The sequence below is a fragment of the Gouania willdenowi genome, chromosome 22 (genome assembly GCF_900634775.1).
Source record: "Gouania willdenowi chromosome 22, fGouWil2.1, whole genome shotgun sequence".
Taxonomy (NCBI): domain Eukaryota; kingdom Metazoa; phylum Chordata; class Actinopteri; order Blenniiformes; family Gobiesocidae; genus Gouania; species Gouania willdenowi.
This window is the reverse complement of record NC_041065.1, coordinates 27037196-27062576: the sequence shown is the minus strand read 5'-3', so window position 1 is coordinate 27062576 and position 25381 is coordinate 27037196. Positions and strand designations below refer to the sequence as shown.

Here is a 25381-nt window from a genome sequence, read left to right as displayed (position 1 = left end):
AAACAAAGACATCATTTTGATTAACTTGCACTTATATTTAAATTCACTTTAGTTTTAAGTCATATCCATTTTTTTAAACCAAAAAGCACAATCGACAGTGGGGGACAGTCGCTCCAGTGGTATCTGTCATTGTGTCTTTGGGCAAGGCACTTCACCCACATTACCTAGTATGAGTGTTGGTGTTGGTCGGAGGGGCCGATGGTGCACTATGGCAGCCTTGCTTCTGTCAGTCTGCCCCAGGGCAGCTGTGGCTACAATAGTAGCTTACCACCACTAAGTGTGGAGGGAAAGAATTCTGTAAAGCGCTGTGAGTGTCCAAAAAAGCGCTATATAAAATTGATGTCATTTTTGTTAAAATGAGTAGTATTTTTGTCATCGTTTGTGAATTATTGTTGTCATTTAGTATATTTTTTTCTCATTTTATGTGTTTTTGTGTGTTATTAGAGTCATTATGTGAATTTGTTTGGTCATTTTGTGTAATTCTGAAAACATTTTGTGTGCTTTTGTTCTATTTTCGTTGTCATGAATTAGAGTGACTTTTGTTCTTGTTTTGTGTCTTTTTCAGTAAACCATGCATATATTTGTAGTCAACTTATGTGTTTTTAGAGTACATTTGTGTAAATGTTTTCTCTTTTTATGCAATTATTTTTATCTCTGTATATTTTTGTTGTCCTTTTGTGTCATTTCTTTTTTTGTAATATTGTATATTTTTATGTATTTTTGGAGTCATTTTGCATATTTACTTTAGTGTTTAATTTCAGTTGTTTGTAATGGGTTTTGTTGAGATTTGGATCTCTAAATGTAAAAAATGTCAAGTGTTTTTGTATTAAAAATAATAGAAATGTAAAGTTAGTTTTGTTTTATAAGTTCCACATTTGATGCCTAATGTGGTGATGTCATTTGTCTCTTTTCTTTTTTGAAATCTAAATATGTCTATTATGTCTTTTGACCTGAAATAAATGATAGAAACCCTGATCGAGACTATGATTAAGCGCGGTTTCTATATTCAAACAGAAATATTGATCAATTATTCCTTTTTTCTTTGTAAGACACTAAAAAAAAAACTAAAAACATCAAAGTCCATGAGAAGCAAAGAGCGTACCTGGTCCATAGCACATAGCGGACAGCTGCTCATTCCCATCAGTGTGCACCGCCACCAGATCCTTGGATTCAGTGTCCAACACCAACCATCTGCAGGAACAAGGACCGTCAGCTCAAAGCCTGACCTCACCCATCACTGTTCCATTAGTTATGTCTGAGGATTCCTACCTGCCAGTCTGGGATCCCACGGCAACCACAGCTCCAGACGGGTGAAAGCCGGCAGACTGGGCTGCATCCTGCCACATTAAAGATAATAAAGCTACCTTTAATAATATAATGAATAGAAAATAATATTCAGAGCTGTATGCGACTCTAAAAGGATGATATATGTGTACTCGCAATAAAACTACATATAGGTGTTTAAAAAAAAATGTAATCTATTGTTAAAATTGACTTTCGAGGTCAAAATGTCAACTTGTCAAAAATGTGCCATTATTGATGGACTACATGCAGTTTCTGTCTCTAACAGCAGAGGGCAGTGGTGCAGCATGATCTTACTTCAATGGTCTTGGTCCAGATGAGCTGATGGGAGTTTGAATCCCACAAACAGACCTGCCGGTCACACCCACAGGTCAAGAACTGAGACTTCCAGGGATGAACCGCCAGACCCCACAACTCATCTGTGTGACCCTGGAGACAAGACAACAGCCTTTCTTTCAGCTCCACCTCTTCTATTTTATTTATATTATTAAAATGATCCATAACTGGGTATTAGATCTTATTTTGTTCTTTTGTGGATTGATATAATAAAAGTCATGCAATTTAGATAAAATTACAGTTTGAATACAGTCGGGGCTAGAAAAAGGTGATTTGAAGGCCACATTATTAGAATATCATATCAGAATTTGACCAATCTGAAGATTAACACAGAGAACAAGATTTAATTCAATTCAACTTAGTCTGTTGTTGTTTTGTATTCTTTTGTCATTATTTTAAGTATTATTGTTGTCATTTAGTATATTTTTCTCTCATTTTATGCGTTTTGTGTGTTATTGGAGTCATTATGTGAGTTTGTTTGGTCATTTTGTGTAATTTTGAAGACATCATGTGTATTTTCATTCTATTTTCGTTGTTTTGTTTATTTTTCAGTAGTATTTGTCATGTGGTTGTAGAGTAGATTTGTTTTCTCTTTATGGAATTCTTTGTCATCTTTGATGTCCTTTTGAGTAATATTTTGTACATTTTTATGGTTTTTGAAGAATATTGAATATTTTTGGGGGTATTTTATGGGTTTCTGAAGTCCTTTTGTTTACTTTTTCCTGTTCAATAATGAACAAAGTAAGCCAGGTGGTGCTCCATCCTCATAAAGGGGGGCACTAGTGGACGGATCAGCCTCAGTAAGTGAGAGAGGGATACAGGATGTAGTATGTACCTGTGTAATGGGCACAAACTCTCCATCAATGCTGCCCTGAAGCACAAAGTTCTTGGTTGTCCCGATGAGCACCGTCTCCCCTCTGCCTTCTGCTATGGTCCTGATGGGACCAAACAACTCTGGCACCTGCAAACAAACACCACAATCATCACCTGGAATACAAATAATGAAACTGAAAGCCACATAGTTCCATATATTTCATCTGATGTGTAGCTAAAATCCATCCCATCCTCTGCAATATTCATAACATGAAGCAGTGTTCAGAGATCAGTCTGCAGCCTGAGGCGACAGTGAAATATCTGAGTAACGCCAACGCAGAGACCTACTTTGAAGAAATGAGTTGGATATGAAGCTTGACATTTAATGGAGACAAATCAAACCAGTGAGACTGTGAGGCTGCCACAGTTCACAGCAGTAAAAAGACATTTTTTAGGACAGTGTGTTAATCCGTGTATCATTCGTTTTTCATTATGTAACAAAAACATAAAAAAGGAAAAAAACACTAATTATTTAACATTTGTCTCCAAAACCAAAATGAAAAAATGGAAAATGCCTTGTTTTTCAAAAGCTTGAATTTGAAAAACAAGGCGTTTTCCAGTTTTTCAGTTTGGTTTTGGAAACAAATATCAAATAATGAGTGTTTTTTTCGTTTTTCATGTTTTTCTTAGATAATGAAAAAACAAATGAACGAATGATACACGGATTCTGTTTTACTCACCTCGACTATTTGTAGCCGTTGGTAGCTGCTGTTCCAGGAGATAAGGCGGCGGTCTTTGCCCCCCGACACCAGCGTGCAGCTCCTCAACATGCACAGAGCAAAGATGCTGCCCTCGTGAGCTCCCTGAATCACCTGGCTGATGCGGTTAGTGCCTGCATGACACAGATGGGACACGACTAAGGAGCACGTAAAGGTCAGACGTTCTTACAGCGCACGTGACACACGGGATGATCGATAGCTCAAGCATTTTCATACAGGCTCTAGATCTGCTTTATCACACCATGTGACAGTGCTGTAATCTCCTCATCGCACCGTGGAAACATTTAAAAGTCAGAATTGGAGCCTTATGTACCTTTTCCCCACACCAGGATGTTCCCGCTCGAGTCTCCAGTGATGGTATCTCCATTCTCAGCAAAGGTCACACACAACACAAACTTAGGCTTTTCCTGTTTCTGCAACAAACACAGAAACACCAGTTTGTTAGGAACACAGACTGGTTTTTGTTTTCTGTGTTCATCGTCTCATGTCACAAGAAATTACAAATAACCAAAGATTATCATTATTCAAAGTGTGCCTTGATGACACAAACTAGTGGTTCTCAACCTTTCCCAAAATAAAGGTGCCAAAGACCAGGGACCCCCACTGTACCTGAAAGTGGTTGAACACAGACATGAACATTGAAGAACAATCATGTGGAGACAGGGCCAGCTATAAATGGGAAATTATGGGGAGAGCTTTGTGGGGTCCATCCATAAAGTCAGCAAAATGATCTATTGTTCTATGAATCTGTGATAACCACATTTATTAATTCATCTGAATAATATCCACTGTTATCCAGGAAGTTTATTATTATTTGGGCCATAGTATATAGTAATCTTGAAGGTGTAAATCCTTGTTTTAATCACAAATAAAATGGGTTAAAAGTGACCAAAAATGGTGTCAAAGGTGATGTAATGGGATTTTAAAAAAACCATAGAAATTGGTTTAAAGTTCCAAATTAGAGTGGCCAAAAACAGACAGAAAAAGCATTGGAATATGATGGAGAAGTGGCAGAAATTGGAGTACTGTAGCAAAACATGCATTAAAAGGAGCAAAACTATGGCAAGAAAAAGTGACGAAAATAGGTTAAAATTTGGCAAGTTTGGTTCAGTTACAGAAAAAGGGTAAAAAAGTGACAATGGGTCAACATAGGCAATGTCAGGTGGGAAAAGAGGTAAAAAGGGTTAATAAGTGCTGAAAAAGTCTTGAAAGTAGAAAAAATGTGCAGAAAAGGCATTGAAATTAGATGGAGAAGTGACAGAATTAGAAGTAATGTAGCAAAAATACATTAAAAGGAGCAATTAGTTAAAATATGGCAAGTTTGATTTCGTTGCAGAACGTGGGTAAAATTAAGCAAAAAAAATGGCTCAAATTGTTCCAAAAATATTCTGTTTCTTGAAGGCATCTGGAGACCACCTACCAGTGTCTCGCGACCCCAAATGGGGTCCTGACCTCAAGGTTGAGAACTCCTGTTCGAGAGAGGTCCAGTGTAGAAAACTCACCTCAAACAGTCCTTGCTTCTTCACCAGTGAACCTTTCTCCAAGCTCCAGAAATAGAGATGGGACTTCCCACACGTCACCACCACGCTGCTGTCAGTCGGGTGAAAGTCTGCAGCAAACACCGACTCATTGGAGCACTGAGACAAAACATGGAAACAAACTAGTTTAACAAAACAACACAAGGAAACGGTAACAAAGATGCTGAGAACGACACACACCTTGACCTCTGCCAGTTTGTCTTCTCTTTGCCAGTCCCACACAGACAACACGTGGTCATTGGAGTCATCGATGGAGCACAGCGTGTTTCCTCCATTCTAACGTGAATAAATTACACACATAAGTCATCATATAAATCTGTTTTTTTATCTTTCGGCGGTCGTTAACTCCTCCTACACTGTTTGTTCGATTTTGACAAATAAGCTATAAAAAAGTTCAGAAAATTCTTGTACTGTCATAATTTGAAACTGCATTGACTTTTTTCAGTGGATGTCTCGTTAAGCTAGAGGAGCTGCTCCAGTTTTTACCTTCGAATCTTTGCAAACAAATTACAAAGCATTCAACCTTAAACATATCCAGCTAATACGTTCACCCCATTTCAACCTTTTCAACCTCATTGCTAATGTTAAGCTATTAATGCTATTGCTTGGCTAATGCTAAGTTAGTGCTAATGCGAGGATAGTACTAATGCTAGGTTAATGCTATTGATAGGTTAGTGTTAATGCTAGGGTAATGTTATTGCTAGGTGAATGTTAATGCTAGGTTAATTCTAATGCTAGACCAATGTTAATGGGTTAATTCTAATGCTAGACTAATGTTAATGCTAGGCTAATGCTATTGCTACGTTAGTGTCAATGCTAGGGTAATGTTACTGCTAGATTAATGCTAAGTTAGTGTTAATGCTAGGCTAATGCTATTGCTAGATTAATGCTAAGTTAGTGTTAATGCTTGGTTAGTGCTAATGTTAGGTAAATGCTCAACTAATGCTAGTTTAATGCTGTTTTTGATCATGTAAAGCACATTGAATTGCCTTGTGTATGAAATCCGTTATACAAATACATTTGCTTTGCCTTAAAATGAAAGGAGAAAGTGAGATTTGCTCACCGACTTGGAGAAAGCCAGGCAGATCAGCCCTCGGTCAAAGAAGCCAGCGCCCAGGACATGAAGCGTGTTGAGGCTGACCGAGTCCCAAATACGAACGTGTGGCACAAGCTGATGCCGAGAAAGATAAGCGACAAACACACGCAGACATTAACCATGAACGACAGAAGAAGTTTATCACGTGAACAAAATAAATCAACAGGTAAGGCACATACTTTCCCATCCGAGGAGGTGCCGGCCACCTGCCCGGTTGCTATGGTGATTTTATCAGGGTGAACAGCCAGGCTGATGGAGAGAGACGTTTTAAAACAGAAATAACGTGAAAAACTTTAATGCACGAAACGGTTGATTTGATAAAAGACAACATTTAATTAATTAATACAGTAATCACTTCAGGGACCTCACTCAGCATCTCTAAAGCTCAAGCAATTTGTCTTCAAAAGAGCAAAGCTCCAGTCTTTGATCTCTAATCCAAACTGGTATTGAACACACTGAACTTTCCTTAACCTTCCAGTAAAACTGTGGAACGTCTGCGACTGCTGGAGGCAATTCTCACACATTCTGCAAATCAACTTCCACGGTCGTGCACAAACGTTTTTTTTTGTTGTTTTTCCACCATATTGACCAGCCAAGAAAATAACTTCTTGGGAAAGATATGAAGGTGAAATAAAACATCTCTCACCATTTAATGTCATCAGTGTGTCCAGTGTAATGTCTCTGCAGCTGCTCGTCCACGTTGAACAGGACGACTACAGAGGCGATGAAATACACCGTTTCTCCAGTGGGAAGCAGGTAAAGGTTGGAGCGACAGTCTCGACCGCGGTAACCGTAGCTGAACATTAAGACAATCAAGGAGGAGAACAACAATGGACTGTTCACTGAAGCAACGTTTCAGCAGATCTGAAACTGTGGTCAAGTCTGCAATAAAAAATTTAAACATTTTGACAAAGAATTAAGATGGAGTTTAATAAAAGATCCTAAAATACTCACTTTATAATCCTATACTTTTTTTAATCACAGCAGAGACCACAAACAAGTGATTGTCTGATCAACATTTATGTCGTAATTTAGAATAAACGCAAATCTGAAAATAGATATAGGAAACAACAAAGGGTTTGTGTCATTTTTTTGTATTTGGTTTTTATGAACAGCGTTTTTTCATTTGTCTGTGAACAGGTAACTCAAAAACTAACGAATGGATTTAGATTAAATCTTTGAAAAAAAATATGTAATGTGATTAGATTTTGGGGTTGATCAGAATCAATATCCAAAACGTAACAATATGGTGACTATGCAATATGGGGGACTGCTATGGCGTGGTGGTGGTCTGCACTCTAAGTTTTGTAGGATTTTTTTTTTAAAAACTGTAGTTTTGTGTGTTTTTATTTGTGATTTTGTATTTTTGCAGTCATTTTATGTTTTTGTTGTTTTGCATTTTTATTGTCATTTAGCATATTTTCACCCTCATTTTTAGAGTAATTTTATGTTTATGTTGCACTAAATTTTTTATTGTTTTGTGTGTTTTTATTGTCATTTAGCACATTTTTACCTTCCTTTTGTGTATTTTTTCGTTTTTATGTTTATGTTGTCATTTTGAGTGTTTTTAGACTCCTTTTATATTTTTGTTGTACTATAACTTTGTTGTTTTGTGTTTTTGTTGTCATTTTTGACGAATTTAACAAATTTTTACCTTCATTTTGTGTATTTTTGTTTTGTTATGCATGATTATAATGTCATGTTTGTGTGTTTTAGAGTCATTTTGTATATTTTGTCATTTTGTGTGTTTTTGGAGTCAATTTGTGCATTCTACAGTTGCCCGTCCCCTGGCCAATACATACAGCACTACATCCAAAACAATGCACCAGTAGTAAAAGGATACACCCAGTCCAGCTTGAGTTTGTTGCAGGGCAGCTCAGCTCTGGCCTCCAGGCTGTAAGTGTCCACTTGGTCTTTGGGTAAGTACATGGTGACAGGACGACCCTTCAAATACATTTTCACATAACCCTCCTCTAAAATAGGCACAAGACACAGCATCAGTGAGACAGAGCACACACTAAACACATGCATGGATGTTGTAAATGGAAACGTGTCAGATTCTCATATCAAGTTTAAGATTCTAAACATTTCTACTACTGCACGATTTAGTATTGATAATGAGAATGATACGGATGAATGTGGAGGAAGGAAGTGATGCATGAAGAAAACACCCAGTAAAAAATGACAGAACTAGCAAACACAAATACCTTTTAAAAGTGACTTTTATTACGTGGAGTTAAATACAACAAATAGCACAAAATGAAGAACAAAAAAAATTTGAATGTTCACAACTCATAAATATTTATCTTACAGCAGAGATGAACACACACACAGCAACTTTATTGTTATTCAGAATAAATCAAATAAAAGTCAAGCACTGACCCATGAAATAAACCCATGCACAAAAAGAGACAATGATTGTCAACAGATGCTCATTAGAAGGAGTTTTTGTTAGAATTACTGGTAATTCTTCACTTGAATTTTTATGCAGGGACACCAGATGAAAACTGGCCTATTTCAGCTAACTCTGGTTTATTAATGTGCATTGTTCCTTTTAAATAATCAATAAATTAAAAATACATAAGGCTGACACTACGTTGTCATTATTATGACGACACCATAAATAAGGTGTCATAAAGGCTGTCATTACGTGTCGTTCATTACCCTAACCTAAGGCTGCATGATGAATCGATCTATAATCAAAATTAAATTATTTATTGAGTTGATTTTTAAAAAGTCAAAATCGCGAAAATAGATTTTTGCCTTTTAATCATGTGTAATCACAGGAAAAGTCTGTCTCTCTTTACAAACTGTTGAAAAACACGTCTAACATGACAGACCCCTGCTACAACTTATTCTTCTTTAAATGTGAATTTTTCTAATGCAAGGTTCTTTTTTTTTAAAAATGCAGAGGGATCCATTTTTGGTTGGGCAGGTTGTTATTTTATCAAACCCACAGGGGATTTAACGTTCTTTGTTAAAGTTTTGCAGTTGCTTTGTTTTCACTTTTTCAATTATAAGGAAATAGTTACAATAATTAAATCCAGTGTGTTTTTTTTTTAAGGGGAAAAAAAAAATCCAAATTGGAATCAAAAATCAAGTTTTCAAAATAAGTTTTTCAGATAAAATCGTGCAGCCTTATCCTAACCCTTTGTTACCCTAACCCCTAACCCCACTAGATCCCTCCACCTAACCCAAAAAATGCCAACATAGCTCTAAAGTAGGGCTGAACAATTTTGGAAAATAATGTAATTGCGATTTTTTTTCCTCAGTATTGCGATTTAATACGCAATCTCGTCATGTATTTTTCAATAAACACAAGCAATAAATCAATCTGTTTCATAATAAACAATTTCAGATTTATTTAAACTTTAAATAAATCTAAATATTAAACCACAGATTACAACAATAAAGCAAACAAATTTACGGCTTTACATACATTCAACATTTCTGACTAACTTCATGTTTTATGAAACATGTAAACTGAACAGGACAGTACAAGACAGGACAAGAAAAAAAACCAAAAACAAAAAAAAATTAAAATAATTTTTTTTAAATAAAAATGATAAAAATTGCAGCCTTTGCGATGGGAAAATCGCATTTTATGATATTGCGATAATATCGCAAATGCAATTAATCGTTCAGCCTTACTCTAAAGGTGTCATAATTTAGCAAACAACACTTAATGACACCTTAATCATGCTAATGACAGATAATGACAGCGTACTGGCAGCCTTTATGTATAAAACTTAAAGTGTTACCGGATAATTTTATATTATTTTTAATGTGATGCGATGAGTCAAGAGACATTTTTTTACTTTGGTGTCACACTTGGAAAGTTAAAACTCTGGTGAGGATTTGCACCGACACCCATTTCAAATATGTAAAGTGATGGAGTGCCTGTTTATCAGTGGGACTAATAACAGATCTGGAAGTACTGGCTGGGGGATTTGACAGGGCTACAGTAGCTGGGTGTATCAAGAGAAGGGCATGAGGTCAGACTCCCTGATTTCCTGAGCTGGAGGCTAAAACTCGGACCCTTTCTGACCCCAGCCCCGCCTTTCCACGACCCCCCAGGCCTGCTGCACTCTGAGGGTCTTTGGGGCTTGGGGGGCGGGCCGTGCGTCACAGCTGAAGCTGCGGGGCCGCCGCCCCTCCTGTCCTGTTTGCTGGCTCGGCTCAGGTAAATCTGTACTGTCACTATAATGCAGGTGATGGGAAAGGAAGGAAGAGTGGGCGATAAATGAAGAAGGTAAAGGTTGTTTTAGGGATGGAACAATAGAGGAAGTAAAGCAGGAAGTGGAAATGTAAAGGAAAATTTGGAGTTAGAAACATGGAATGAAGATTTTTCTGACTCATATTTAGCAAAAAAAAATCAAACAATTAAAGGAAAGAAGGGAATCTGAAAACTAGTACAATGTTTGTTTACTAAAAACACTGCACACATCCATCCATCCATCCAACCATTGGGAAGAGGAGGAAGAAACAAATTTTAGACCCATTTTTTTTAATCATTAGATCAGAAATTAAAGATCTGTCTTCTGTCAAAACTGGGCATTTAAGTAATTGTCTGAAAAATCTTTATTTATATAAAAAAAAAAGCTTTTCGTACAAAAAAAAAATTACAGCTCAAAGTGCTTTTACAAAGTTAAAAAAATTTAAAATATATACAGTGCATGATAGTGATATTCAATTAATTAACTAATAAATGGTTGAAATGTTCAAGTCTGCAAATTCTGTATACAACACTTAAATATAAACTACTCAAATTGTTTTTGCAATAGAAAATGTGATATATGACATTGATATTTAACTAACTAATAAATGTTTTACATTTTATAAATTTAAATGTGATATTTTTTCATAGATGATTAGATTGTTGAATATTGCAGTTATTTGGGTTATTTCATATGATATATTATATATACATTAACGTATGCGACACTTCTCTACATTGTTCTTTTTTCTTTTTGTATTATTCTGTTTTATATTGTATTGCCCTGTTTTTTATTATTCTGTTTTTGTTGTAAATTGTCCTTGGGTGGCCTTAAAGGCGCTTTTAAAATAAAATAAAAAAAATTATCATTATTATTATTACTGAACTACAAGACACTCAATTAAATTAGTTATTAAATGGAAATCTTCTGAGTCAAAATAATGAGGTTATTTTGAGTGTTCTTCATAAGTTTCTCACAAAAACAAAAGAAAACTACTTTTTGAAAAGCTTTTCTTGACATCATCAGGAACAAATGTAACTCTATGGGGCGGATTCACTAAAGGTTTAGAGGTATTAAAACGTGTGCAAACGTCACTCCACACGCTAATAAGCCGTACAAAACCCCAGGAAATCAGGAGTGTGCGCCCTCAATCCATTTAGCGCGTTTCCCTCTAATGAATTTGTAAAGTAGGCGGAGCTACTTTACATTGATCAACAGATCAATGGGACGGTTTCTGTCCAAATCTGCCTATTTTTCATGGACTGATCAGAGCAAAGGTACAAGACCTGACGAAACAGCCACATTAAATAAAGGGGAAAAAATATCATAGGTCGTAAAGTTGTGTTTTTTTTTAAACATTTTTATTTGTTTAATTAGTTTTCTACATTATTAAATCACTCACTGCCATTGACGTAAAAATACGTCAATTGTGTTTTTTAAAGGGGTTGCTAGAAGACAGTGTGATGGAGTTCTCTCGTGAATATCAGGCTTGTACTATGATGTAGTGACCAACTGGTGCCATGTAGGTGGCAGCAGTGCACCTTTGAATGAGAGATTAGCCATGATTATCACCATCGCTGGGGAGGTAGAAGCCAGGGATGAGGCATAAAATGGTGCTGCAAAGGGATATTGTGAAGTATCCAACAGCTCACAGCTGTTCACACTCGAGCAGAGAATGCGTGGAGTTAAGTGGACTATTGAGAGTTCCGAGATAGTGAGACAAAACAATCAACCAACCAGGATTAACGGCGATACTCGGCATGTTGCGGAGGAGGAGGAAGTTGCATGTGTGGGAACTGAGGTAAAGGGGAGACTTGGAAGACGGCCAAAATACAGTAATCAAACAACTCTGACCCAGATAGCAAAATATTAATAAATTTGCCGCCAAAAGCCTGGTCTCAGTGTTGTTTTTGTAGTTTTATGGAAGGAAACCAATGTTGAGGTGTCCCTAAAGCAAAAAAAAGTTGCTTCAAAGTCACTGACAGGTTTTGTCAGAAAAAGTCTTTTTTCTCAGCTTTTTGTCAGAAACGCGTTTTCTGCGAAACTTGCCTCTGTTCAACTGCTGATTACGGAAGAACAAAACAAGGTATAAACAAAAAAAAATATTCTGATGAAAGTAGAAATTCTAATCTTTCAGAATCTGGTTTCAGTCATAACACAAAAATCATACTTCAAAAATCAGTCAAAATGCTGTAAAATGGCTGGCAGTGATAACCCCTTATCTGTTCTGAAAATGGCTGGCAGAGAATGAGTTATACGTTTGTGCAGCAGACAGTGAAGTCCACCTGTCTCCAATTTAACTTCCACAAATGTCATTGTGGGCTTCTGTGCACTCACGTCTCCATGTTCAACGAGCAAAACGCTGATTTAAATAGGGCGGTCTCCACCACTTCTGCACGTGCACTAATCATTGCTGCAATCTTAGTGAATTCTTCGCAGCACGAGAGGAAACTGCGTCACCAAAGGATTTAGGAAAGCAACTGGTTTACCACCTTTTATTTCAGATCTTAGTGAATCCACCCCATGAGTATTGAGCAAAAACAATGACTTTACAGTAAAAGTCAAAGTTAGGCAAAAAGTGAAGTGCTTGTGTCGTTACTATGGTGACAGAGAGCAAATGCCTTTGAGCAGCAGTGAAGGCTGTGAACCAACAACCTCGGGTGAAGCAGTGATTTGACTTGCAGGCGAACAAAGTGAGTTTCAAACATTGCAACCAGAGTGAGTTCATACACTACTGAGAAATGGCTGCAAACCGCTTTGTGTGTTAATAATATAAAAAGAAAGCAGCATTCTCATCAGGGTTAGGGTCAATTACATCTCATTTACGATTACGGTGACTGTCAACTATTTTTTCGCCCTGAAAGTCAATTACAATTATGTTCTCAAATATTAAAGTTCAATTACATTTAATCACAATTACGGAGCCTGAATAAATGCCCCCAAAAAACATATCCTTGTGTTAGTTTTCTGTTGGCATCTCGTCACTTCTGACCTAAATCAGCTTTAAAATATACTAAAAATATTATTTATCATACAATTTGTTTTTCAGCTCTTGGTTACCTTGTTAGGTTTCCTAATCAAAGAAAATATTGTTATTATTATTTTTGGTGTGGGTGTCTGAGCCTTTTTTTTGTCTGTAAAAGTGTTATTAGGTCAGTGATATTCAACATGTGGCTCTTTATGACTTAATTTTAATTATTATTCCCCCAGAAAACCTTTTTCTTTGGCCATTTTGCAACTTCCTTTATCCCATTTTTGCCCCTTTAATAATTTTTTTTTTGCAAAAATCTGAAATTTTTTTTCCTCCAGATTTTAGCTACTTTTTTCCAATAAATATGCCTTTTTCCTCATTTTTGTCAATTTTTGCAAGTTCTTTTTGATACTTTTATCCAATTTTTTGTCCATTTTTTAACCATTTGTTGCAACTTTTCATCCAAATAAGCTACCTTTAGCCCAATAAATACCACTTGTTTCCTTTTTTCTCTACATTTTGCCTCTTTTTGTTCCACATTTTTGCCCTTTTTCACAATTTTTTGCCAAATTTTGCCCATTTAGTAAGTAAGTAAGTAAGTAAGTAGTTTATTTATAAAGCGCTTTTTGCAGATAAAATCACAAAGTGCTGTACAGAGTTGTGGTAAAAGTACAAGTGCAAAACAATAGAATAATAAAACAAGAGTGCATAAATATCATAAGAACAGAAACATTAAAGGATAAATAAAAATTAAAATCCAGTTAACTAAAAGCTTTACTATAAAGTGTAGTCTTCAGGAGTTTTTTTTAAAAGTGTCCACTCAGTTGAGCTCCCTGAGAGACTGGTGCAGGTTATTTCAGAGTCTGGGAGCTACAGCCTGGAACGCCAGGTCTCCTCTGGTTTTAAATTTAGTTTTTGGGGTCTTTAGGAGACCCTGACCTGAAGACCGAAGGCATCGCCCTGATGAGTAGGGGGACAACAAGTCCGAGATATATTTAGGGGCCTGACCATGTAATGCTCGGAACATGAGAACTAATATTTTATATTCTATGCGAAACTTAACTGGAAGCCAGTGCAGAGTAGCAAGAATGGGGGTAATATGGGATGTTCTAGAAGCACCAGTTAAAAGTCTGGCAGCAGCGTTCTGAACGATCTGGAGTCTGTTTAGGGTCGACTTATTAAAACAAGTAAAAACAGAATTACAGTAGTCAATACGAGATGATATAAATGCGTGCATTTAAGCTACCCTTTGCCATTGCATACCATCTGTTTCCAATTTGTGTAATTTTTTTGCCACTCTTGGCTGCTTTTGGCCGATTTTAGACACTTGACTTTTTTTTGCTACATTTTTGCCACTTTTGACCCTTTTTGCGACCTGCTACTCATTTTTGTCACTTTACTCATCGCTGTTAACAAAGGTGAGGGGGATGAATTTTTGTTTTTATGAAAGTGCGGGTGTCGCTTCCCATGCATCCCCCAAGGGTGAGACGCACCTGCTGACAGGAAAACTTGATATGAAACATATTTCAATAATTGTTAACTACATACTGTATATATAAGCCATAGAACTGTAATACGGTTCCACAGTTTTGCGTTTAAATTGACAATTTTGAATGAATGAACACTTTATCAGTACAAGAGCAATTTTTTTTTCAATTACAATTACATTATGTCATAATTATAGAGTTATCAATTACGTAATTACAATTGTAATTGACCCCAACCCTGGTTCTCACACACACACACACACACACACACACACACACACACACACACACACACGCAAACACACACAGTCAGCCTCAGTCTGAGAGCTCTCTGCTCACTACCAGGAAAATAGAAATGATCTAAACTCTCATGGTTGGATGTTTTTGTTCACGGGTGAACTGTGTGCTGAGAGCTGCCAGGAAGGCCGGGGGTAGGTAGGTGGTGGTGGAGGGGGCGGGGCAATAAGAGACTGGCGGGGGGCGTGGCCTACCTTTGCAGTGGGTCACACGTCGCATCCCTTGTAAAGGTCACAGAGAGACACACAAGCACCAGGTGAGGTGGCGGCATGGTTTCCTCCTCACTTCCTGGTTTGTCCTTATACATGAACAGCAGCTGCTGTGTGTAATCATGTCTCAGTGAGTCACTCCTGTCCTAAATACAGTCACGCACCACCTCTCCTACATGGTGAATTCATTTAGTGGAATATTTACGGGAAAATACTAATACCGGAAGATGTCGGGAAAGAGGGGTAAAATACGGGAGTTTCCCGGCTAAAACGGGATACTTGACAGATATGGCTCAGAGTAAAGTGCAGAAGCCACGATATTATTAAAGCTCATTTACAGACACGTGCTAATACGTGATTTATTGCTGTGCATAGTAAACAAATTGTAATTCCAATCTACAACTAATATATAGCTAATTGCGGAATAAAAACTAACAAAATGTAAGTGTGTCAGAGACTTTCTGTGTCCGTTTTTGTCCCGAATCGCAGAATCCTGGGTTCAGGTGTGTAAACCAAATTACCAAGAGCCATGCAATTCACAGGAAAGTCAATAACATTTTAAATCAATACTCGTTTCGCTGCAAACACGCCTTTAAAAGCATTTTTTTGCACCTGATTTAGGCTCAGAGAAAGACCTGCTTCACGTGCAAACGTTTTAGTCGAACTATTGATTAAAGAAGGTTTCCTCGTCGTATGTTTTACGGTCTTCAAACTAACATTAATAATGCTGTGCTCGAGGGTTTCCTGGTTAGTTTATCAGATGTACTTCAATCCCAGACTCATGCTTCATATTTTGTTATTACTAACTGCTATAGTTCATGTTAGAGTTGCTTTGTTGCTTTACTGACAGGATTAACACAATTCAAACTCATAAAACGTGACAAAAGGTCTTATAATAGAGCTTCACAAAAAATGTGATCGTCTGATCCAAGCGGCCACATTATTAACATTTATAGCATTTAGAATAATAACCAATCTGAGCATTAATACAGGAAAGAGTGGTTGTGTGGGTTTTATTGGTGTTTTTGAATTCATTTGGTCTTTTTTCTTATCAATATGGCACATCTTTGTTGCCTTTTTGTGTGATTTTCGAGTCATCATGCATCTTTTTGTTGTATTTTTTGTGTTATTGTTGTAATATTGTGTGTTTTCTGTCATTTTGTGCAATTTTGATGGTGTTTTGTGTCTTTGAAGTCATTTTGTATGTTGCTGTTGTTTTTGCAGTCATTTTGTGTTTTAATAAACATAAACATGTTATTGTTTAGTATCATTTTGTGCACTTTTGTTGACATTTTTCTGTCGTTTCCTGTGTTTATAGAATTTTGTGTGTCATGTTGGGCCGCACAAAATTAGACCGAGGGCCGCATGTGGCCCCTGGGCCGCCAGTTGCCTATATCTGCTCTATGGGAAGCTTATAATGCTTTCTAGAAGAAATGTGATTTAATTTTATTTTAGATCAAAAACCAAATAAAAATGTTTTGTGTGATGTGTTTTTTTTAATGCGGAGAGTTTTCTCTCATCCCTCCAAAACATTATTTATTTCATAAAACATAGAACAAATGTTTTTCAGCTTCAAAAAGTCAAAATTCGTTGCCATAATGTACCATAAAAAATGAAGTAATGGACACTCAAATCATAATCAACCACAACCAACAAACATCAATAAAATGTTGATTATTTGTAAAAGCAAATATAAATAGTAATACTAGTCCATTACTTAATGCCTCTTTATCTACCCTCATCTTCCTCACTTTTCATAACTATAAGTAATATTAATCTCCACTATGCTGGACTTGAAGTGTGTAAATAGAATAGAAAATGTTATATTATTATCGGTGCAATCTATTGTTGAAAAGTGTGTCGTTTTCATATTTGAATGTTATTGTTTCCCTCTCTGTGCATCGTTCACATGGAAATATCACAGAGATAATAACAGCCAAAATCATTTGTTACCTTTGGATCCAAAAAGTCTCCAAAAGAAAATAACGTATTTGATCAGGACTTTGTCTTTATTTAGATTAAATCTCCTTAATCTGAGCCTTCTGTTTGAAAATCACACAAACCGATGACATGAATGAAAGATGATGGAATGGATGATGGAGGTGGGTAATGGTTCTCGGTGTGCAGACAAACATTCAGTACTCACGTTACTGTAATGGAGTTGCTTTTATTGGTACTCGTACTTTTTTGAGTATATCTCTAAATCAGTCATTTTACTTGTACTTAAGTACATTTTAAAAGACGTTAAGTAATTTGTTACTACACCCAACCGTTACTGAGTAAATTACTGGTATTATTTGTTGTTTTAAGATGATTGTGACACTACAGAAAAAAAAATGACCGGACAACAATCAAATGCATCACATCATAGCCGACCAATCAGATTAAACGTTATGTACAGCACCAAAACAGCGTTGAATGCTGGTTATTTTCTCAGTTTTAGAGTTTATAAATGTACCTATACTTAGCCTGAGAATCTTTTTTTTTAATTTTGAATTGAATTAATTGGTTTTTGATTTAAAAAAAGATTTGTACATTTTTACAAACCTTTTATTTTATACAGATGCCTTTGTGGAAAATAAATTAAGTTCCAATTGTGCAAGATTTGGTCTCTTTATTTATTACCGAAAAATCAATGTGGAGGGTGAAAATAACTAGTAACTTTTACTTTGAGTACTATTTAATTGAGCTACTTTTCACTTTTACTTGAGTATTTTATGTATGACTTACTTCTACTTGTACTTGAGTACAATTTCAATCAAAGTAACAGTACTTCCACTAGAGTAAAAGATATAGATACCCTTTAAACCTCTGTGTAAATGTTTTAAAACAAGTGTTAGCAAATGTTTTGACCAGGTTCATGATGAAGTTTTCAGGCTTCTTAAACTCTTACCTGCATTAAACACTGGATCTCTCTGTTTGCTGCAAAGTAAACAAGTAAACAGACATCTGTCAATCAGCATCCCAATACTGGACAAACCATCTGAGATTCACTTTTACTTTTGTATAATGCCTTTTAAAATAAAATAAAATAAAAAAGGTTGATATGTGTTTATGATTGGTGCATCCTGCATGGTGAGAACTGATTTCTCTAAAATCTGTGTTACCTGTCACTGCGTTTGCCACTAGAGTTGCTCCCCGTTGATCCCGTACGAGTTCTGTTGCCCTTGGATTCACCGGAATCTTTCCGAGTAAGAGTTCCCACATGCTCGTTGGAGTTGGCTCTTCTCACAGTGCTGAGGGAGAGACGACGGTGAGCAAAGACGTTTAGAAAGGACACAAGGAATGCATGTATGTCAGAAAATTCCCCTGAGCAACTTTCCTGCAATGCTTCCAGAGGAAAGTTTTCCTCCAGGAGGATGTGTTTACAATATGATGCAGTGTTTCACCTTGGGACTAAGCATGCTAGCTAGCGGCTAAAATAGGAACTGAAACAGCTTTAGTGGATGATTTTGTGCCAAAGCTAAATCTTCAGTGTTTAATGACAACGTTTTTCATTCACAGAGCAGATTCACGGAATTGGAGGTAAGCTACATCTGCAGTCGCAGTCTGACTAAAAAATAATAATTCTAATGTAAGTACTCAGTCATTTGGTTCAACTTCCAGGAAGGCAGTGGTTCTCTAACTGGGGGGCGCCCCAAAGGGGGGGCGTGACACCCTAAGGGGGCGGGGCACTACAACAGCCTTGCTAAACATTGAGCATGAAAAATAGAAAAAAAAATGTTTTCTTTGAATTTAACTTTATTATAACTGTTCTAAAATATGTGATGCATATTTAATGTAATTTTTTATTCATTTTGAAGAAGAATAGTCAAATGTTTAACTTTTTTTCAATAAAGGCAATTTTTTTTTTACCCATTTTGTTTAAATGTTGCAGAAATTTTCCATTTTTCAAAGGGGAGGGGGTGCAACAGAAAAGGTTTGGGAAACACTGCTGTAAGGCATGATGGACACCAGTGCCCGACCCTAATCACAATAAGTAGGAATTAATTATTAAGTAATTTAAGAGGTTAAATGGTTGATTTAATGCATTAACATCTGTTGGTTAGCTAGTAATTAATACAATATTAAAGCTAACGGAAATGAAAGCTGTTAGCACACATTATGACAGCTGTGATCACATTTTTGTATTATTGGATGTAATAAAATCAGTGGAAATTGACAGTAAATGTAGCATGTTGACTACCAAATGTGTACCCACTGTTCCCCATTGTACCGTGTTGGACCCGTCTGTCAGCCCTGTGCTAATCTGCATACTGGTACAGACAGCTGGCCTACTCGGGACAATAAAAAGGCTTCATCAGCAAAGCAAATGGCCAGTAGGACCAGTCATATAATGGCTCCTGATACTGGCTGGTGGCTGTTTTTCTAGATCTGAAGCCTTTGTGTAGTCATATGGTAAAGAAAAACCAAACAGAAACAAACGACGGTATAGAAGGAAGAGAAAAACAACAGTTTGAAGCGTTTCCTCAAGAGAAATTACACTAATTGGTCCATTAGGCATTGAGGTTTACTGTTTGTATGACAGCACTGATGGGATGGAGACCAATATTTGGTTAAAAATATTCCCAATACACACACTCACTCACACACACACGTACACAGTGTGTTAAGTGCAAAGCACTGATGGAGCCTTGATGTTACATTTCTACCTTAATATTCTCACCTGAAGGACAGACAGGAAAGTCTGGTAAATAAGACACAGAGGACAAACTGATGTGGATGGACAATAAATAAACAGGGTGTACCACCACAGAATAAAGCAAATATGTATCATATCAGACCATAAAGTTAGATAAGGGAACTAGACAAATATAATAAATGTGGGAAAACAGAGGAGAGAGCTGAAGTTTACTGGAAACTAAACACTCAAAACAAGATTTTTTTTTAGATTTCAAAATTAGTAATTCAAGGTTTCATGAATGTATTGCGCTTGTGTTTGTGGAGATTCCTTTATGTATAAAACGGTTTAATTTTAGTAAATATGACATAAACCCATATACAATTTGGATTCATTAACATCTGGATATTGCGAGAAGAAAAATACTTTTTTTCTCTTGAAAATGCCAAAAAAGACAAAAACCAACAACTGTAGCACCATCAAATCATTAGGATAACAGTTTTCTTCGATTCCTACTTTCCGAAATAATGAAAGACATTTTATTTTGATTATAATTATGGTGAAAAGTATAAAGACTATCCCTTTTGTCTCTCACAGGTGGAGCCAATCTTCCTGATTACCTTCCCTCTCTACTTAAAGGGTGTTTGAACAATGAATACTGGCTGGTTCATTGTCATTTTTTTTTTTTTTAATTCCTGTGTGAGTTTAGGTTTTTTTGAGTGATTTTACATGTTTAGTACTTTCTATGAAATTTTTATTAAAAGGACTGTGATTTAATTGCCTGCTCTATTACTTCTACACCATACTTTTAGAGTGGCACATAGAACAATACCTTTGCTCTCCGAGCTGACATGATTAATGATCTAAAATCCATGGAATGCATCACCAGCTTTGGCGGATAAAAGATAAATCAGTTTGAGGGGGAAAAAATAACCAAATAGTATGTAAATCCCATACCCATTTAAAGTTTGTCTTCTATAGTGGAAAAAAAACATTATTCACTCCTAGTAGGGCTGCACGATTATGGCCAAAAATGTTAATCACAATTATTATTTTATTTTTTATTTATGATTTTTGACAGCTTAAAACAACATCTTTCTTTGCTGTACATTTTCAAAACAAAATAAACCCCAACATAGAAAACAACATAACCAGACAATCAAAATGATAAAACTTAGTAATTTAAATACCATTAGAACAAACAAACAAACACACACACACACACACACACACACAAAAACAAAACAAATAAACCCCACACAACAAATAAAAAAGTTAAACCATCACATTTAAGACGTGGCTGATTTTTCCTGAATGGTACGGTGCACATTTTAAAAGTTTCCATGTATTTTAAGAATGGCTGCCAAGCTTTATTAAAGTCAATGAACCAGTGAAGGTAATGACAATTATTTTTATTCAGTATTGAAATCACAATTATTTATTATGTTTTTTATTTTTTTTATTATTTTTATTACACTACTTTCACAAAAACACAATGTGTACCATTTACAAAATGAAGCTTTAAATAAGAATTATTCCAAAAAATAAAATTTTAAAAATTAACCCAAGATTTTAAAATGTTTCAAAGACAAACAGAATAAATACATTATTACAGAGTGCAGAGCCCGTATTTTAAAAGTGAATTGCCAATGATCAGATTTATTTAATCATGGCAACCAAAATCTTGATCATGATTAAAATTTGATTAATTGTGCAGCCCTAACTCGTACTGAATGAAAGTGTAAGTCACACTGAAATCCCATCGATAAAGCATCTGTTTTGTCTTCATACCTCTTGTTAATTGGGAAACCGCCGTCCTTCCTGGATCCAGATGGGGAGGGAAGAGTTTTCTTTGGTTGGATGCTCCCGTTGTTAACGGTGGGTCGTATGGGCAGGGTAGCGATCATTGGCCTGGCTGCGGATCAAAAGAAAAGGACAGAATGAGGAGAAACAGGTTGAATATGGCACAGACCACAGCTGCCTGAGTCTTTAAAATCAGATGCAGTGCATTTGTCACATCTTGGTTTTTCATCTGTGAAAGCGAGGTGTTAAAGTGCTATTCACAATTTTAATAATTCAAGTGTAATGCTTGCCAATAATGTGTGCTAACCTAAGCAATCAACCTCAACTACTGACCTTTAGTGTCCAAATGAGAAAATGGATGATTCCCTAGTATTTATTTCTTTTTTTTTTTTTAACTTATTTATTCACACATGTGACACCCACCAAGACCCATAAGAAACACATCCATGTTATTAAAACTATTTAATAAAGAAAGTGTTTATTCGTACGGTTGCTGTACGGACAACCCCCGGTGCAATTGGTACGTTTACCGAAGTACAGTAGGGTTAGGGTTAGGTTATAACCCTATATCGCAACAATTTTTAGGGTTAGGTTTAGTCTCAGTCACGTGACCTAAACTGGCCAATGAGGGGAGCTGCGTACGGATAGAATGTTGGTATATTGATACGGCAACCATACGGATAGCCACTGCCTTTAATAAAAGACACCAAAAAGTAGTAATACTAATATAAACAGTGTCCGTATCGGTGTGACAGGAGTAGCAAAACTCACAGCAGAGGTTACACTAGTGTGATACTTTTAGAGATGCAGAGTCTAAGCCCCAAAATAATCCCATTAATCCAGAAGCACAGCTTCTGTCAATCCATAACCGTTTCGGTTATGGATTGACAGTGTTCTACATTTCAGCGGCTGTCCTCTTTATATCATCCAAATACTTTGTTTGTTTCTACTAATCTTAAAGGTGATCCTCTATAAAAAATAGAATATTTACTTCTTTTATCAATCAACAAGCACAAACATGTGCACAAATCATGTGTTTCTGTTTGATAAATGATCTGTTTCAGTGCATTAAGCCAATACTCCATATTCTACAATGTCTTATTTTGTTACACTTCTTCACCTGGATTAAGATCTGAATTTATCAAATATTTGCAAATCTAACAAAGCACAAATATGAGAACATTTGATACTTTTTTTTATATTCTTAACAAAGTTATTGCTGATTTAAAAAGGCAGCAAACCTTTCTAAATACATAATTTTTACATGAAAAAAAAAATATTTTATATCAAAATGACACAATAGATGCACAGTTAAAAAAAAAAGCAACAGCTTTATCTGCAGTTATAAACAATTGATCAATTCAGCACTATTTAATCCAACAAAGACCTTCATTCAGTCGTTTATCTTTTCTCTTTTATGACAAAGTTACACTGTTAGGCAAAACTGATGTTTGTTTGTTTTTTGCATGTTGAATAAGATCTATCTGTATGTTTTACAGTAATATGTACAGTGTGCATATGATGATGCATCTGCAGGCCGCATGCCTGGATTGAGCTTTTTGAAACGTTTCACCCAAGAAAAAGCTGCTCTGACTCATCATCTGCTCCAAACTAAAAATCCATCTGCCATGAGAACTAAACTCCCTACGACTGAGAATTATAATCTGTTTGGTTAAATGCAAACTTCAGATAAGAAATCACACAAAGACAGTTATTGTTACATCCAATTCAGCCTAAAGTGACTCATGCAGTGTAAAGGTAAAAGCCAATTATTTTCCAATCTGTTATGCTCTGTTTTCTTATCATGCCATTTGTCTTCTGTTCCTCCGTGCTGCATGTGTTAGAACAAATGATGAGTACGCTCAGGTCCAGGAGGCAAACAGAGAATAAAAAAAGCAAAAAAACAACAACAACAGTAAAAGGTTTTCTGAGTTAAATGATGCAAAATATTTTCCTGTTTGGAAGTTATATTTTCCTTACCAGTCTGATGTCTGCTAGTTCAATGCAACACTGATTAAACAAATCTATCTTCATCCATGTTTTTACGCCACATCCCAGTGCAGGGTGCAGTAATCTAGCTCAATGGTTCTCAACCTTTTCAAACCCCAAAATAAAGGTTCCAGAGACCGAGGACCCCCACTGTACCTGACGGTGGTTGAACACAGACATGAACATTGAAGAACAGTCATGTGGAGACAGGGCCATCTATAAAGAGGAATAAAGGGGAGAGCTTTTTGGGACCCATCCATGAAGTTAACAAAATGATGGTCCATTGTTCTATGAATCTGTGATAACCACATTTATTTATCTGAATAAGATCCACTGTTATTAAGGAAGTTTTCATATTATTTGTTTCATGGTATATAGTCATCTTAAAGATGTAAATCCTTGTTTTAATCAGAAATAAAATGGGTTAAAAGTGACTAAACATGGTGGAAAAGGTGGTGGATTTTAAAAACCATAGAAATTGGTTAAAAGTTACAAATTAGAGCCAAAAACTGACAGAAAAAGGGGTAAAAAGGGTTCAAAGTGTCAATATTGGAAAAATGTGTTTAAACTGGCAAATAATGGGCATGATAAATAGTGAATGTGGTTAAATTGGCAAAAAATAAGTATGAGATATGGTGAAAAGAGGTTAAAAGTGAGAATAATGGGTCAACATATAAGGTGGGAAAAATGGTGGAAAGGGTTTATATTTGCCTATAAATATCTTGAAAATGGAAAAAAACATGCAGAAAAGGCATTGAAATGTGATGGAAAAGTAACAGAAATGGGAGTAATGTAGCAAAAATGCATTAAAAGGTGCAAAACTATGTGAAGAAAAGGTGATGAAAATATGGCGAGTTGGGTGCAGTTGCAGAAAAAGGGTAAAAAGTGACAATACAGGGTCAATGTATGCAAAATCAGATGGGAAAAGGGGTGGAAATAAGCAAAAATGGGCTCAAATTATTCCAAAAATATTCTTATTCGTTTCTTGAAGGCATCTGGTGACCCCCTCCCAGTGTCTTGAGACCCCAAATGGGGTCACGACAGCAAGGTTGAGAACCCCTGATCTAGCTGATAGTGCATTGGTCAGTGAAGCTGTACGACCCACATGTCAGGACACGAGCACAAAGCAGGCAGTGATTCATGTGGTGCACACCAGGACTGGACTACACACACTCAGCCTACCTGGGCTCCTAATATTGCTGTCTGCTGAGGGAGATTTTCTCATCAAAGCACGGTCTATGCACACATCATAACATGACACAGCCCAAGGAGAAGGAAGAACACCACAGAGAGGAGGTCAACAACACGTCAGAGGAAGGAAAGAAGGAGGATTTAAAGCTAAAGTCAAAGCAGAGTGGAATCACAGAGGAGGAGAAACATCTGCACATCTGTTTGAATGACAGATGTCATTTCAGAAATACGCCTGAGCCCATCTTTGCTAAATCCAAGCTTTGTTACCTTTGGTGGGTCCTCTGCGTGAGCCCAAAGCCTGCTGCTCCTCTGATAGGTTGAGTCTACGGACCACGTCTGCGAGGGCCGACTTCAGCAGCTGGATCTCGTCCTCCTGCATCTGGACTCTTTGCTCCAGGGAGGCGATGCGGTCGGTCACGTCCATGATGCTGGCTGCTGATACGCTGTCATCTGTAGGATCACAGAGAGCAAAGGGAATGTTTATACAGAGAAGACTGGATCAGTGCCACTTAGCAGCTGTTCTACAACAACATCAACAACCCCACTTTAAAAAAAAAAAAAGTAAATAAAAATTGACATCTGATTACTTGCATTCATGTGAAAAGTAGTGATTAAAAAATATTATATATACTTTACTATTAAATGATTAATTAAACTATTAATATTACTATTAAATACGGCATTGCCTTATTTTCCCAAGACTGGAATATATGATTTTATGATGAAAGTATC

At 36.4% G+C, this 25381-nt stretch overlaps 1 protein-coding gene across 6 annotated transcripts in view; it reads right to left on the bottom strand.

Annotated features, from left to right (window-relative positions):
- eml1 (EMAP like 1) overlaps positions 1–25381 on the bottom strand; it is a 77428-nt gene that overhangs the window by 5354 nt on the left and 46693 nt on the right. For 3 of the 6 annotated variants that reach the window (XM_028437583.1, XM_028437585.1, XM_028437588.1), the window contains 18 exons: positions 24917–25099; positions 24641–24694; positions 21458–21581; positions 18153–18281; positions 17939–17967; positions 15031–15057; positions 7708–7837; positions 6511–6660; positions 6044–6113; positions 5832–5939; positions 4949–5044; positions 4733–4867; positions 3544–3643; positions 3192–3343; positions 2474–2599; positions 1600–1731; positions 1270–1337; positions 1103–1191 (listed from right to left, as the gene is read on the bottom strand). In XM_028437583.1, coding sequence (XP_028293384.1) covers positions 1103–1191; positions 1270–1337; positions 1600–1731; positions 2474–2599; positions 3192–3343; positions 3544–3643; positions 4733–4867; positions 4949–5044; positions 5832–5939; positions 6044–6113; positions 6511–6660; positions 7708–7837; positions 15031–15057; positions 17939–17967; positions 18153–18281; positions 21458–21581; positions 24641–24694; positions 24917–25099 — 1902 coding nt within the window. The remainder of the gene's footprint in view (positions 1–1102; positions 1192–1269; positions 1338–1599; positions 1732–2473; positions 2600–3191; positions 3344–3543; positions 3644–4732; positions 4868–4948; positions 5045–5831; positions 5940–6043; positions 6114–6510; positions 6661–7707; positions 7838–15030; positions 15058–17938; positions 17968–18152; positions 18282–21457; positions 21582–24640; positions 24695–24916; positions 25100–25381) is intronic. The other 3 variants (XM_028437584.1, XM_028437586.1, XM_028437587.1) reach the window with 3 other exon arrangements.